Source organism: Myotis yumanensis, unplaced genomic scaffold, assembly GCF_028538775.1.
Source record: "Myotis yumanensis isolate MYYU_CA2020_CCGP unplaced genomic scaffold, mMyoYum1.0.hap1 SCAF_7, whole genome shotgun sequence".
NCBI lineage: Eukaryota > Metazoa > Chordata > Mammalia > Chiroptera > Vespertilionidae > Myotis > Myotis yumanensis.
The window spans coordinates 51,316,530-51,332,051 of NW_027223758.1; the positions used below are offsets into that span (position 1 = coordinate 51,316,530).

A 15,522-nucleotide genomic window follows, 5' to 3' on the forward strand; every position below is an offset into this window, starting at 1 on the left:
CTCAGCATAGCCTGATGCTAAATATGGAGACAACACTTGAGATGTACACATCAGCAAGCACACAGATCACCTGGCCTTGCCCGTGTGCTTCTGAGCAGCACCTGGCAAGTCCTCAGTAAACATCAGCTATCATCTGCATGCTGGCACCCAATTCAAGAGAGGTGGGTTACCCTCCAGAGTCCTTTCCAGATCCCAGAGGGTAACAAATTCACCAAGGGGAAAAAATGCTGACTGCCCTGCCTCTCCATTCCAGCTCCACCGAAAGGCGCTCCATGTGCCTTAGTCCTATGCCTCTAACCAGTGCACGCAGGGGAAACAGGAAGCAGTTAGGTTGATGCGGTGGTTCTGCATCTGTGGTCTGCAGAACAGAAAACAGAGGGACAGAAGGCAGGGAGATGCTAATCTGGAAAGTTTAGCCATGCCGCTCCACCTTTAATCAGAGAATTCCACCTGTGCCATAAATTTTTGTTCCTCTGCTGAAAATTTCGTTTCAGCAAAGATTTCCACAGCAGAAAAGTTTCAACTCCACTACCCTGGCTCTAAACCAGTAGTTAGAGGTAAAATACGATTTTCTAATTGTATTAGTTTCCTAAGGCCACCTTAACAAAGAACCTCAAAGTAGGTGGCTTAAAACAACAGAAATATATTGTCTCACAGTCCTAGAGACCAAAAGTCCAAAGTCAAGGTATTGGGAGGGCATGCTCCCTCCAAAGTCCTAGAGAAGAACCCTTCCTGGCCTCTTCCAGCTTCTGGTGGTTCCTTTGGCCTGTGGCAACATTACTCCAATTCTGCTCCACCTGTACATGACCATCTTCCGTGTGTGTGTGTGTATGTGTGTGTGTGTGTGTGTTTTCTCACGTACCTTCTTACAAGGACATCACACATATTTGATTTAGGACCTATTGTAATCCAGCATGACCTCATCTTAACTAATTACGTCTGCAAAGCCCCTCATATCAAATAAAGTCACATTTGAGGCTCTGGGTGGGCAAAATTTGGGGGGTGAGGCACATTATTCAACACAATATACAATTTTTTAAACTATACACTTTTTTAAATTTTTTAATTTAAGCATAGTTGGCATACAATATTAGTTTCAGGTGTGATTTGACATGTTTATGCCTCACAGTGTGATCGTCCACCAACTCTAGTAATCACCTGTCACTATGCAAATTGATCACAATATTACCCTTCCCCTTCTTCACTCATCCCCTCACCCACTCCCTTCTGGTAACCACCACTTTGGTTTCTCTTTCCATGAGTCTTTTTTTGTTTTGTTCATTTGTTTTCTTAGATTCCACATATAAGTGAAACATTATGGTACATTTTTAAATAATTGAAAGCATTTCTTAAGTGATTTACTATTCTTCAAAGTTCTATGCTGACCTGTATCACATATTCAAAGATAAAATACTTTCAGTCGGCAAAAGTTTCTGACACCTAAGTTTCAAGTGAGAAGAACCTCTGTTGCTCCTCCATCAAATAACACCATCTCTCGGAGTTCCCCACCAAGTGCGAAGGTGTACCATAAAGTCTGTACACACACGCTGTATGAAGACTGAGGAGTGTCTCTCACTAGATTTTTTTAACAATATTTTTTACTTAATGAATACTTCTGTGGTTAATAAAAATAAATATATTTAAAAGCATTAATAAATTAATAAATTGAAAAGCTTCTTATCGCTTCTCGGCCTTTTGGCTAAGATCAAGTGAAAAGCTTCTTGTCATTACGGATTTCTTCATTCAGAAGATGCCAAAAGAAATAAAAACTATTCCCCTAGGCCAGTGGTTCTCAACCTGTGGGTCGCGACCCCTTTGGCAGTCGAACGACCCTTTCACAGGGGTCACCTAAGACCATCCTGCATATCAGATATTTACATTATGATTCATAATAGTAGCAACATTACAGTTATGAAGTAGCAACGAAAATAATTTTATGGTTGGGTCACAACATGAGGAACTGTATTTAAAGGGCCAGAAGGTTGAGAACCACTGCCCTACGCCTTTCCAAGGTAACTGGACAAAAGTAAATTAATATGATGTATTGATCCATTTCAACCTAGCAAATTAGTGAAGACCAAATAAATGATGAGGACTGGCTACGGCAGATAAGTAGGCTTGCTCACTCAGGGCCTGGAGAAAAAACTGGTGCACACAGTAAGGAAAGCCAAATCTGGAAGTGTCTGTTAAGACCATTAAAGGCACACACATTTTTTAAGACAGAAATTTCATTTCTGGAAATATAGCCTAAGGTGAAAAATGTGCCCTATGACTTCACTCAGGAACATCCATCTCAAAGTTGTTTGCTGGGGAAAAATACAGGGGTTGGTTAAACTGCGTGGCCTCCGTACAGGGAACAATGTTCAGTCAGTGAAAGGGCATGTTTCCAACACAGGTGAAAGCCTGTGAGACAGAAACAAGTTCATGATGTCCTTCCAAGTGTCCTCTCCCTCCCTCACCTCCTTCAGGCATCTCAATGAGAACTTCATCCAAGCTCTAACTCTAAAACTCCAATCCATGCCCTACACACCACACACACACACACTCATACACACTTACACACATACACACACACTTATATGTACTTACATATACACATACACACACACACACTCATACTCATACACACTCACACACATACACACACACTTATATGTACTTACATATACACATACACACACACACACACACTTTATGCCCCTTCCCTACTCTTCTCCTTGGCGCCTATCACCATCCAACACTATACTGTACATTTTATTTATCTCCTTGTTTACTATCCCTGGAAGGTGAGCTCCATGTTGGCAAGGTGTTCTGTGTGAGTTTTATTCACTGCTGATTCTTCAGCACCCACAACATGACCAGCATGCAGAAGGCATTCAATAACTGTGTGCTTAATTAAGAACATATAAACTGAAAATGCATGTTATAAGTATAAATTATGTATAATCTTATTTTTGTATTTCTCTCTTAAGAGAAAAGGTGAACACACAAAGAAAAGAGGTCTGGAAGTAAAGACAACAGGTGTCAGCCAGTAATATATCTGATTCACAGGATTACAACGTTACAAAGCTTTTTAGTGATGGTTGCTTTTAAATGGGGGCTGGAGGATTGAAAGGACAGACCTCAATGTACTTTCTAACATTTCTTATATAATTGAGTGTGTAATAAATTGGGGGGGGTGTTGTTTTGATTTCAAAATTGAGACACACACAAGAAGTTATGGAATCAGTCTCATAGCACAATCCTTCAGGCTGGGACAGTGGTTCTCAAACCTTTCACAGCATCCTGGGTACCCGGTCCCTGAGATCTAGGGGCATAGCTTGCAGACAGCTCAAAACTTCTTTGAAGTCTCTTATTTGATCTTAAAAATTAATACAAATGTTGTATTCAAGTAGATAACATATCTGTGTCTTGTTATAAAAAATGGATTATACTATTTACCAGTTAAATTATTGAACACTTCCCCCGCCCCAAAGCTGCTGCATTTATTTTACATGTAGGGAAGACACTCCATGTGCTTCCCTACCCACTGGCAGCTATCCACTTGAAAGTACAGCCTATTTCTTGATGTTTTTCCTCAATTAAAACAGATCTCATAAGTCCCTCATTTCACAAATTAGAAAACTAATGCGTTAACTAGGCAATCACAGTGACTTGTTTGAGATACAAGCTCGAGGCCCAGGGCACTATATATAAAGACTATCTTCTCTTTTTTCCCTAAAGTGAATTTCAGATTATTTACAATCTCTAGAAATTATAATGTCATTAAATCAAACTAGGGAAATTCAAGGTCCTATAAGTTAAATTGGTCAAGAAACTCATCAATTAAAACAACTCTCCTCCTATATAATAAAGAGGTAATGTGCAAATTAACCCTCATGCCCTCACAAGATGGCTGCCTACAACTAGGTCAGCAGGGGGCTTAGTGAGGGACGACCAAACGCCTGAACAAGCAGGCTGAGTGGGCAACCGGGCTGGGGGGGGGGGGGGGGGGGGGGGAGAATGAGGGGCGACTAGGCCAGCAGGGGGGGCAGTTGGGGGTGACCAGGCCAGCAGGGAGGGGGCAGTTGGGGGCGACCTGACTGGCAGCAGGGGGCAGTTAGGGGTGATCAGGCCAGCAGGCGGGTAAGCAATTAGGAGCCAGCAATCCAGGATTGTGAGAGGGATGTCCAACTGCTGGTTTATGCCCGATCCCCGGGAACCCTATGGTAGACATGGGACATAGTCCTGGAGAATCGGGAAAACAAAACTGACAAGTAGTGAAACAGGCAAGTAACAACCCGTTTTTAATGCTTAAGGGTAGACATCTGGTGTATTAGAAGGCATAACATGCACAACTTTTTATATCTATAAATCAAGAAGACTTAAAAGAAAAAAGGTAATTCTCAAGAATGCAAACTGTCCTTAGCATTATCCCTACACCTGGTAAACTAACTGGGATGATGGGTACAGAGCTAGGAATGCTTGGGATGAAATAAAAGGGAGTTAATAAAGTACCATGATAGCACATTGATACTTCTGACATACTGGCTGGCTCATCCGCACTGGGAAAAGAGCCATTACCCCTGGGCGTCAAGATCTGTAAAGCAGCTGCAGCCTCTTGCCCCCTGCCCTTCCCCCCTCTCACTCCTCAAAGCTGCTTTTTCTCAGTGTGGAACAGGACCCCGCTTCAGTTCCAGGGTTCCCCAAGACAAACGGAGGGGACGAGTCTCTAGTCGCCAGAAGGAGACCACCACAGGCCCTAGCAGGAAAACCGACAGGATAGGGTTAGGAGCTGAACCCTGCGGGGTGACCTCTAGAAGGCATCCCTGCTTAGTGACTCGGACTTGGCCCAGAGTCGGACGAGCAGAAAGTGTTGGAAGTGCAAGAAAGTGTTGCACTGGAGGGCGCACTCCGAGACCAACCTGCCTGCCGGAGGGATCTGCTTAGGGGTCCTGCGTCCTCGAGTACCCAGGAATCGTGGTCAGTACGAAAAATCATAACGTTCCTACTTCCCTAAGTTATAAAGTCATGAAAAGACGAAAGGTGACTCCCGGTCTCCGAATAAGGAAGAACTTTGGGGGCGCGTTGCGGAGCGGTGCCGTTTCAGGACCTGCAGGTGGGCACCCGTGACGTGCACCTGTCCGGGCAGGTGTAGCTCATGCGCGAGGCGCCGCCCAGGAGTTGAGGGGCTTACTACGCTCGCAGTGCCCACTAACTGACTTAACGGAAAGGGAAGGAAGGTTTCCCGGGGCTCCCCTACTTATACCACGACTGGAGGTGACCCCACGCTTCCAAGTTGAAGACACTTCCTCCCGCCGTTCTTCCAGACCTTTCCCTAACAGGAGCCGCCAGCGACGCGCCAGAGAGGGACCAATGAACAGACCTGGGGAGGGGCGGCAGGAAGGGAGGGAGGGGACCATCACCTGAACCCGCTGCTCCCTGGGATGGCGCGGAGGCCGCCAAGAGGCAGGCGCAGCGCCTGGACTCCCAGCCAGTGCTGCTGCAGGAGCCGGGCGCGTCCGGTCGCCATGGCGACCCGGTGGTAAAGCGTGGGCGGCGCGAAGTCGTGAAGGTACAGCGCCGCTCACGCTCAGCCACGCCCACCCGACTCTGGCGCGCTCCCGAGGCGCGCGCGCAGAAGCGTCTTTCCACCCGCTCCCAGAGGATTCGAGAAACTTCTGAGAGCTCGGAGTTTTTAGCACCTGTGTTGCAATTGTGGCGGCCTCGTTCCTCCCCACTTGTTTGCTCTAGGGTAGTTCGCGCTACGTCTGTCTCATTTGGGGCGGGGCGGGGGGGGGGGAGGCGGGGGGAGAAACTGAAATTCAGAGGCTACATAATTTGCCCATAAGGGAGGGCAAAGCCACCGTCAGACCCGAGAACTTTTTAGTTTACGCAGTCCTCTATAGAGAGTCGAGGAACACACAGTTTGCAAACGCTAATTTGACTTTCGTGCGTTCTAGAACTACTTTGCTCTAACTGCCGAAACCAATTGAGTGCAGCGCAGGCGTAGGCCATCCGCGCAAGGTCGTCTGGGAGACGGCGAGAGGACCGCTGCTTCTGGCCACCTTGCACTGTGGGAGATGTAGTCCTTGTGTGTCTTCCCCGCTGCAACAACTCAGTGAGGAGTGAAGTTCTCAAACTACTATTCCCAGGATTCCTAGTGGTTCCCCAGGATACTTTGCAAAGGCATGGCGGGCAGAGTGTGAATGTCAACCTGGAAGGTAAGCCAAGCACATTTATCCAAGTAAAAAGAGGACCAAAGAGAAGGGAAAGTGGACAGCAACTTCTTCCGGGAGACCTTTCGTCTTAACGCTGCTGGAGCTAACGTTTTTGTCGAGCACGCAGTGCAGCCTTACCGGCGTGAATGTGTGCACTTGAGCACGCATCGGGCTGGGCGTGGAGGGGCCAGTGAAGCTTTGCTAGTGGAAGTTGTCATCTTCCCTAAACGGAGCGGGTTTCTGTGAACATGATTTGTTTTTTTCTACGAGCTGTACAGTATACGGAGAAGCTGCACAGGTCCTCGGGGAAGCGCTTGTATTTGCCACACTTGGTACTTAACAAAGCTTGCTTGAAGACTGAGCCCGGTTTGAGATGGGGGCTGCACGAGCAGAAAACGGCGCGACCTGGTTGTATCCTTGGAGTCACCCCGAGGGCCATCTGGACGCAGGGACAGGGCCCCCAGAGAGCAAAGGAGGACAGCAGCAAGCAAGTATCTGTGCACAGTCAGAGAGGGGAAACCGCCATCACAACAGCACAGAAAGGTAAAGGGAAATCTCCAGTGAGGACTAGACTTGCAACAAACATGACAACAGTTGCCCATACCCTTTTGTAGAAGTTCAATGCAAAAGCTGGAAAGACAACTCACACAAATTAAAAGGTAGAACCGCTAAGCATAGTTTAGCATCAGAGAGTATACGCCTATAATGATCTCCATAGATTTGAACTCAAATTTGAAAGTTGATTTTGATATAACTTTGTTGAATTATGTCTAGAAAAATTTTCTCAACTTTTATTAGTTTGGTGTGGAGAGTGCTATTTAAAACTTAACCATTGTTTAGTACTTTAAAGTAGACAAGTAGATTGTCCAGATGTTATTTCATCCATTTGACTCTGACATTCAGTCTTTCCAACATTAGTATTGTAATGTAAGAGGCACACTTCCCCAGTTTCACACAACTGAATATTAACCGCAGATTTCCCTAATCTCGGTTTTCTAATAGCCAGGCCAATGCTCTTTAGGACAACCATTCACAAGGATTTCATGAGCTTCCATTTTGTCTATGCTCAGTCTGGAGCACGGTTATTCAATTAAAACTTGTTCAGTGATGGAAATGTGGGCTGTCCCAGTATGGTGGCCACTAGCCACCTGTGGCTGTTGAGCACTTGAGATGTTGCTAGTGTGAGGAACTCAATTTTTATTTAATTTTAAGTTAAAGTTAGGTTAATTTTTAAATTAAATAGCCCTGTGTGGCATGTTGCTGCTGTATTACACATCCCAGGCCCAGAATGTCCAGGTTACATAAACTATATTATCACATGGTGGGAAACTTAACAAATCCTGGGCAAGACTATACATATCCACTGTTACTGTTTGTTGCTCCTTGTCAATAGAGGTGGAAAATAATGCATTCTCCACACCACTGGCTACACCATGAGGTAGTACTGATGTACTCCCGTAAGTTGTCAACTGTGGATAACTGGACCACGGTCATCCTCTAGTATCTGTGGATTCTACAAGAGGAAGACTGGTGAATGACATGGGAATATGATGGGGACCAGTACCCTTGTACATTTTAGTCTCTAAGAATAGCACTATCTCTACCATCCCCCTCTCAGATGTGATTTGGTTTACATGTTTTTTGATTGGTTCTGATTCACAGGGATATTTGAGAACAGCTGCTTCAGAGCACAGACCCATTGGTTAGATCCTGAGTCCACACCTCACCTAGAAATACTGAAGGTTCCTGCTTGTGTCTGGCACACATGTGACTCAGTGCTTTTTTCTCTTGACAGTTAAAGAAGCTGGAAGAGATTTTACCTATTTAATAGTGGTGATTATTGGAATCAGCATTACAGGTTGAAAACACAGCAAGTATAAAACCCCAAATATCTGTTTCACTTACTAATTGTATCGCCCTGGCTTTGCTTGATCTTATTTTTCTGTGACTTTCAGGTGGCCTGTTTTATGTGATTTTCAAAGAACTTTTTTCTTCATCCAGTCCTAATAAGATATATGGGAAAGCCTTAGAAAAGTGCAGAGCACATCCCGAGGTGAGTCCTCAAGGTAGAGTTACACAAACTCTGATAATAGGGAGAGAGAGTAGGCAGAACTCGCATTCTGGTTCTAAGACTAGTGAAATTTACATAATAATGTTTGAGTTGTTTATGCTTTTAGCTCTTTACTAGTATTCTATACATGCACCCAAACATCCATGGACAGTGTTTTCATCCTAATTATATAAAACAAAGTCATTTCACTAGTTATCAAATGCTTAGAATATACCAGAGTCTAAAACAGCTATACAGTTCTTAAGTCTCTCTCACATCATTCCTTTTTATAAGACTATTATTATATGATGTCTCCCGTCTTTTTAAAAAAACTTGATTCATGACTCCATGATCACAATAGTAATTCTTATTGAGAGCATATTATGAGCCAAGGACTGTGCTTAGCATTTCAGTGCATTGTCCTTATGAAACCTCACATAAACCATTGTGTAGAGTTCTGCTATTATCCCATTTGCAGAAGGGGAAACTGACAGAGAGATGAAAATAAATAGGAGTAGCATAATTAAATGTTAGGATGCATCTCTAAAGAGATGCTATTCACAAACTCAGTCTTTCATAGATCTTCAGCCTTTTGAACAAAACAAAATACAGAGAATAAACAGTAGGATAGTATAAAAGTCATAATTTAATTTGCTGCCTACAAGAGCTCTACAAATAATTAAATTTCAACACTCAATGTTGTCAGCATTTATAAAGGTCCTGTTCTTTGCCAGGCACTGTGCCTGGTTGAGAACTAGAAAACTTTCATGTTTGGTACTGATGGGTTTACTAGTATTAAGTTGTTTGAACAGTTATGCCATTCATCTCAGCTGCACAGTTCTTAAATTTATTTCTCATCTTACACTTTATTTCTTTTTACTTTTGCATGAAAAATGTAATGCTGAAGATGCCCAACACAAAATAAGACAAATTTTATAGACTTGAGGCAACATTTGTTTTAGTTTGATACCATTTTTTAAGGTTCCAAAGTGTATTTTAAATTCAATAAAAATTATACTTCCATTTCATTGCCATTAGGAATAATTGATTCACACCTATAGATCTGGTTTGTTTTAAATAGGTCATTATTAAATGTTTAATGTTTATTAAATATTTAAATACATGAGGTTTTTTTCCCACTGGGCTTAATGACTTAAAAAAACATTTTGTCTCATAGCTTTTAGTATTAGACCCCATTAGATGAATTTCACTACAAATGTTCAGGCATTTAAATATATGAGCACTGGTTGTGCTTCTTTTTGTGAAGAGTGGGAATAGCTTCACTTCACCAATGCAGTTCTAAAACTGCAAGCAGCACCATAAAGTTACCTGGATCAGCCTCTGCACAGGAAATATTTAAGTTAGTTATGGGGTGATTTTTGCATAATAACTTTTCTTTTTTTCATTATTGGAGTTGTCATTTTGAAAAGGTCCTAGGCTTATTAATTTATTTTTTTCCTAAAATAAACCACTTGGTTTTTCAGGAAATATTTCCCTAAGAAACCACTAAATAAAACGTTGTCTTTATACTGCAGGTAATAAGTGTCTTTGGTGAGCCTGTTAAAGGATATGGGGAGATGACAAGACGTGGTCGAAGGCAGCACGTCAGGTACTGCACCTGGCTTGCATTTGGAAGGCTCGGGGATTGTTTTTAAATGAAAGGGATTTAGGTCTTTGTTCTTTCCTTTTCTTGACAGTTTTATTGAATATGTAAAGGATGGGCTGAAACACGTGCGTGTGAAGTTCTACATCCAAGGTTCCGAGCCTGGGAAGCAGGGGACAGTGCATGCGGAGGTGAAGGAGGTGAGGAGGGGGTGGGGAGACATGGTCTAAGTGCTCAGTTGTAGAATGCACTGGAAGAAAAAATGCCACCTCGAAATCTTTTTTTTTTTTTTCAGAATCCAGAAAGTGGTGAATATGAATTCCGATATATATTTGTAGACCTTGAAACTTATCCTAGAAGAACTATTATCATTGAAGATAACCGATCCTGAGATTGAAAGGCTCAGCACCCAGGCCATTTCCTCATGGGTGTTGCATGGTGCTGACTTTCAGCTCTGATCTGCATGGCTCTCCCAGAGTCAGTTTTGAATAGGTTGGGAAAGAGTACAGTTCATCAAAGTGAATAGAACTGGGTAGTTGTTGCATTTAGACTAACCGAATCAGATTTTCCTGTAGAGTAAAAAATCTTGAAATAGTGCATATTTTAGGTGATCCTGAGCATCGTGTAAATAAGAAAATAGAGTTCATTATTTTGTGCTTTTTTATGTTATATAGCTATATAAAATCTGTGGAATAAAATTAACATGTCATAACCAGCTACTTTCCATATACTTTGGTATCTGATGAGATAAACATCTGAAAATTTTTGAAAGCTGTAGGAACCAAATGATAAGTACATTCTCTTCAAAGTGGTCATAGAAAGGTTGTGCACATTGTATGCGTATATCTAGTATATCTCCTATGTCCCCTGCGTGAATCGGGGCCATTGCACACAGTGGAAAAGTGACTGCTCTAAAGTCGAGTGGACTTGCCCAGGTTCTCACCAGGTGTGTGGGCCTGTGCAGGTACCTTAGCCTCCTTCAGCCTCACTGGCTGGCTTGTGAGGATGACTGAAAGGTGGTAGGTGCAAATGCCTGGACTGTAGAAAGTCCCTATGAAGTGCCCCAGCCCTTTGGAACCTGCACTGAGACATCGCTGCTGGAAGGAGCAGGGAAGTGAGAGTCACTTAAGTCTGTGTGGAAGCCTTTTTGGATATCGACACCTGTTTTATCTGAAGCAGTTACAGGGCATTTGGAAAACAGTGACCTTAACTTACAAGAGCATAATCACATATCTGTATAAAGTTCTCTATGTGCCGGGACACGTCTAAAAGTGTACTTATCTATGGAAGCTTCAGTTTTGGGACATCCCCATAAAATGCTTTTTCCTTCAACCTCGGAACTATCTGCAGAAATGTCTGATAAGTACTTGAACTTGTAGGATATTTGGGATAGATGGGCCCCCAGGCAATCAATCGCCAGTATTTAGACCATCTTCCTGCTTAGGTTAGCTCATACTTCAGTTTAACTGCTTGTTTTAAATACTTTCTAATTTTAATTATGAAAAATCTCAAACCTTTACAAAGTAAGTATCACAGCAGACACCTTCTCTCCCTGATGTAACACATTTGAAGTGGCTGGGTGAACTCCTAACTTGGGCTTTGTCTCAACCATTTTTTCCTCTCCTTTCCAATAGAATGTCCCATTTCAGTACCCTTATCCCTGACTGACATGGCAACATTTAACAGACAGAGGTCTGCTTGCTGTCCTCCACCTTTTCATAGGACCTGCTCAAACCATAGCTTCCCAGAAACCTGGCCTCAGCTGCCTGACATTTAGCCTACCTTCTAACCCTATTTTTATGGTTTAGGACATTTTTTTCTGTATTCATCTTTATGTATCTCCCATTTTGTGGTATACCATGCCCCTTTAAGATACGAGTTTATCATTAAGTTACTTTTATAATGAAAACTATTTTTTCAAAAGAAAATATCTGTACTCAGGTTCTGTATAACCATGAGAAAATGTAATAATGCAATTTTTTTAGATAGCTCCGTTTTCTTTCCCTCTATATAATTTAATACATCATGTTAAAATTTCTGATCTTAAAAGAGCTGTTTTAATCAACTGCCATCTCCGATTCTGATTCTGGCATCTGTCCACAGGCTTACTCCCATCTTTGAAATCTTTTCTAAAATTGACTATATGCAGTATCTCCTTATGTCATAATAGAAAGTGATTCGGTCATTTTCCTCCAAGGCTTTTGTTACTTCATCCGCAATCAGGGATCCCTTTTGTCAGAATTAAGTCTGGTTGTGGGCTCTATCCCTCCTTAATAAAGAAATCATTGGCGTACTCGCTTCAGCAGCACATATACTAAAATTGGAATGATACAGAGATTAGCATGGCCCCTGCGCAAGGGTGACACGCAAATTCATGAAGCGTTCCATATTTTAAAAAAAAAAGAAAGAAAGAAATCATTGGCAAGACAATAGATCTAACTCCCCTGCTCAAGACAGAAAAAATGAAATCAACATGAAATTATTTAGCATCACTACATATGTTCTTCATGGGTGACTATTTGAAAGTTGATCCAGTCAGCAAAATGTAGGACTGTCCATAAAACAACCCATTTTCCATCTGCTACTGAAACAGCCCTCATGACATGTCCTGGGGTTTGGATAGAAAATTCATTCATTGTAATCCACTGATGAATTTTGAAATCATACTTAGTTGGTCTCCAAAATGAAGAATATATCTGCTGTGGTCAGGCCTCTCTCATTTTACATGTGTGCATTTGTGTGTGCATTTTGTAGCAGACAACATTGGTGCCCATGCATATGCCCTCTCTCACCAATTTATTGTCATTATCGTATTAACTACTAGCACCTGTAAATGTTGGCAAGCCACCAGTATGGTTCCAAGCACCTCCCCAGCTTCTGCCATCTGGAAACTATTCATTTTCTATGGCTGCCATAACAAATGGCCACACACTTAATGGCTTAAAACATCCCAAATGTATTATTGCTCAATTCCGTGGGTCATTGGTCCAACATGGGTCTCATTTGGTTAAAATCCAGATTCAGCAGGGCTCTGATCCTTTCTCCAGGCTCTCAGGCAGTATCTGTTTTCTTCGTCAATTGGATTGTAGGCAAATTCAGTTCTTTGCAGTTGTAGGACCAAGGGCCCTGTTTTCTTGCTGTTTGTCATGTGGGGCCGTTCTCAGCTTCTAGGGGCCACTGCCATTCCTGGGTTCTTGGTCCCTTCCTCCACCTTCAAAGCCAACAACAATGGGTGGGCAAGTCCCTCTCACACTTTCAATCTCCGCCTTCCTGGGTCAGACCCAGCCAGGGATGAGTCTCCACTATAAGGAGTCACATGAGGTACGTGGTGAACTTTGCCAAGTGTTGGCACCTGGTAAAGTCACAGTATCTGGCTTGAAACCCAGGGATTTCAGCTACCTAGGCTGGGTGGGCTCTAACACACTGCTTTCCTAACAAAACTCATTTGGGGAAAAGAGAAAACTGCTTTGCCAAGCCGCACTGGAGACTGAGGTGAAAAGAAAAATCAGTACTAGTGATCCTATCTTTACCTAAAATGTTAGTATTTTGTTTATCATAGTATTAACTTTTATTTTTTTAAAAATATTTCTTAACGTTTCTGTTTATCTCAATTACCGTTTCGGGTACCCTCACCAGGGCGCTGAGAGAGAAGAGCACCTTGTCTTTACTCGAATCTGGGGGCGTAAACCACACTCCCAGATCCAGACTCACAAGCTGCTTAAAGCAATAAAATGAGTTCATAGTTCAGAAATGGCCCCCAAACCTGTTTATAATTCTCTGAAACGTGCAGAGTAATAAGTCAAAAGAGCAAGTTCTAGATTCTGTTTTCGCAGCACCGAAGGTTTGGGGGTCTTGGTTTTCGCTGCCTGAAACAAGTGTCTTTTGCCATTTTTCTGTCCCGTCTCCAAACCCTTCGCTCTGCTCAGCGGAGGGTGGTTCTCAGGCTCTCAGGCAGAGGAGCCATCTTCAGAGAGTTTTAGTGTTTCTAACCTAAAACTAATGCTTTAATCCCTTAGGGCCACTAGGGGGCCACTGACACCCACTGTAATGAATGTCAGATTCATGGAATTTCCTAAATGGGTAATTAATTGCTCTATAGAGGAATTCTTTTAAGACAATTGTTTCTTTAGGATAGCTTTTATTAAATATATCTGTTTCTTTAGTATCCACATTATGTTATCCTTTAAATTACAAGATCCCTGGTAAGTGCAATTAAAACAGTTATTTACATAGCCTGCCTGTGTTCAACAAATATTTATATACTGCAGCCTACAGTTCTGTAACAGTCTGTGCTAGCCAAAATGGAGAAAGAATCCCTCCTTATCCTCAAATATAGACTAATTAGTAGGATAATTAATACAATATTAGAGGCCCAGTGCACGAAATTCGTGCATGAGTAGGGTCCCTAGCCGCCTGACCCGTGCTCTGTGCCCCAGCCCGTCCCCTCCCACTGGCCCCTGGTCCTCTGTCTGCTGGCAGCCCTGCTCCCATCGCCACCACTCCCACACGCCAATGGCACCAGCCCTGCTTGCACCTGCTGACAGTATGGAGCAATTGGGGCTGGCGCCAGCAGTGGGTACAAGTGGGGGCTGCTGCCCTGGTCACCCCTCAGGAGCAGGGGGAAGTGGAAAAGCCCTGAGGGGCAATCGGGGCTGGTGCCGGCAGCAGGTGTAAGCACCGGGTTGGACCGTGGCATGCGGGAGCAAAGAATTCTCAGTAACCACTAGAGGCTGGCCCCAATGACAGCCACCAGCGCCCCACCTTGGTCTGGTGTCCCCTCTACCCACCTGTTCAACCATCCCGCAGCGGCCCACGCCCACCATGTTCTGCGCTCTGCTGCCTGCTACTGAGGCCTGCCATGTTCTGCACCTGTCCCCTAGTAGTCAGTGCACATCATAGCAAGCGGTTGAGCAGCCTTAGCATATCATTAGCATATTATGCTTTGATTAGTTCAGTTCTGCCATTCGGTCTATTTGCATATTACCCTTTTATTATATAGGAATGGAGGGTGAGGGTCAGAGTAGACCTCTGCACAGGGAAAGGTAGGGCTGGTGAGATGTCATCAGTAAACCTAAAGTGACTTACTAAGCACCATCATGTTTTAAACAAGAAACTTAACTTTTTATAAGCTTTTAAAAGGTATTTTCAATTTTAGAAAAGGTAAAAACAAAATCCATTTTCTCTAGAAGCCTGGTCAGGGACTATCCCTGCCCTCCCCCTCACGATGAGCAGCCAGTGCAGTGTGAGCAGGTGTGGCTGCTGCTGTCCCACTCGGTGAAGTGAGATATGTCCTCTCTTCTGTTTTATACACAGGAGCTGAAGGAGTCAGTCCTCCAACCAACAAGGGCAGAGCATGAGCCCTGAAATGCCTGCCAGTGCAAAGCTCTGAACACCACCCTTTGTCCCACTTCCCTCTGGCTCAGGCTCGGGCAGCTTACATCAGAGAGCAGTCGAGGGACTCCTGGAGGCCTTGGTTCAGCCCCTTCCCACTAGCTTCAGGGCTGTAAACTGAGGGCACAAGTCAACTGGATATAGAGTCCAACTTGGAAAACAGGTGCCCGACAGCCATCTACTTCTTGTTCTCAGCAGGCTGAGCTCAATGGGGCTACCCCACCACTCCAACTCCTGACCCGGGCCATCGGAGATTCACTGGCAGAGGGAGAGAAGGG

At 43.6% G+C, this 15,522-nt stretch overlaps 2 protein-coding genes and 1 non-coding gene across 5 annotated transcripts in view; 2 read left to right on the forward strand and 1 right to left on the reverse strand.

Moving 5' to 3' along the window:
* The window catches only part of FBXO15 (F-box protein 15), a 40,065-nt gene extending 34,553 nt beyond the window's left edge, over window positions 1-5,512 (reverse strand). For both annotated transcript variants that reach the window (XM_070420462.1, XM_070420463.1), the window contains exon 1: window positions 5,406-5,512. In XM_070420462.1, coding sequence (XP_070276563.1) covers window positions 5,406-5,512 — 107 coding nt within the window. The remainder of the gene's footprint in view (window positions 1-5,405) is intronic.
* A 613-nt stretch (window positions 5,513-6,125) lies between these two features.
* Window positions 6,126-11,185, forward strand: TIMM21 (translocase of inner mitochondrial membrane 21). Of its 2 annotated transcripts, XM_070420465.1 has the most exons (7): window positions 6,126-6,203; window positions 6,479-6,743; window positions 7,996-8,058; window positions 8,156-8,253; window positions 9,786-9,859; window positions 9,948-10,053; window positions 10,149-11,185. In XM_070420465.1, exons 1-7 carry the CDS (start codon window positions 6,189-6,191, stop codon window positions 10,242-10,244), a joined length of 717 nt encoding a protein of 238 aa, XP_070276566.1. In that variant the 5' UTR covers window positions 6,126-6,188; the 3' UTR covers window positions 10,245-11,185. The 2 variants fall into 2 exon arrangements, with proteins under 2 accessions (XP_070276566.1, XP_070276565.1); XM_070420464.1 differs by having other exon boundaries at window positions 6,141-6,743.
* A 958-nt stretch (window positions 11,186-12,143) lies between these two features.
* Window positions 12,144-12,247, forward strand: LOC139014708 (U6 spliceosomal RNA). Its single transcript, XR_011472274.1, has one exon. It is a non-coding gene; the product is annotated as a U6 spliceosomal RNA (small nuclear RNA).
* The last annotated feature ends 3,275 nt before the right edge of the window (window positions 12,248-15,522 follow it).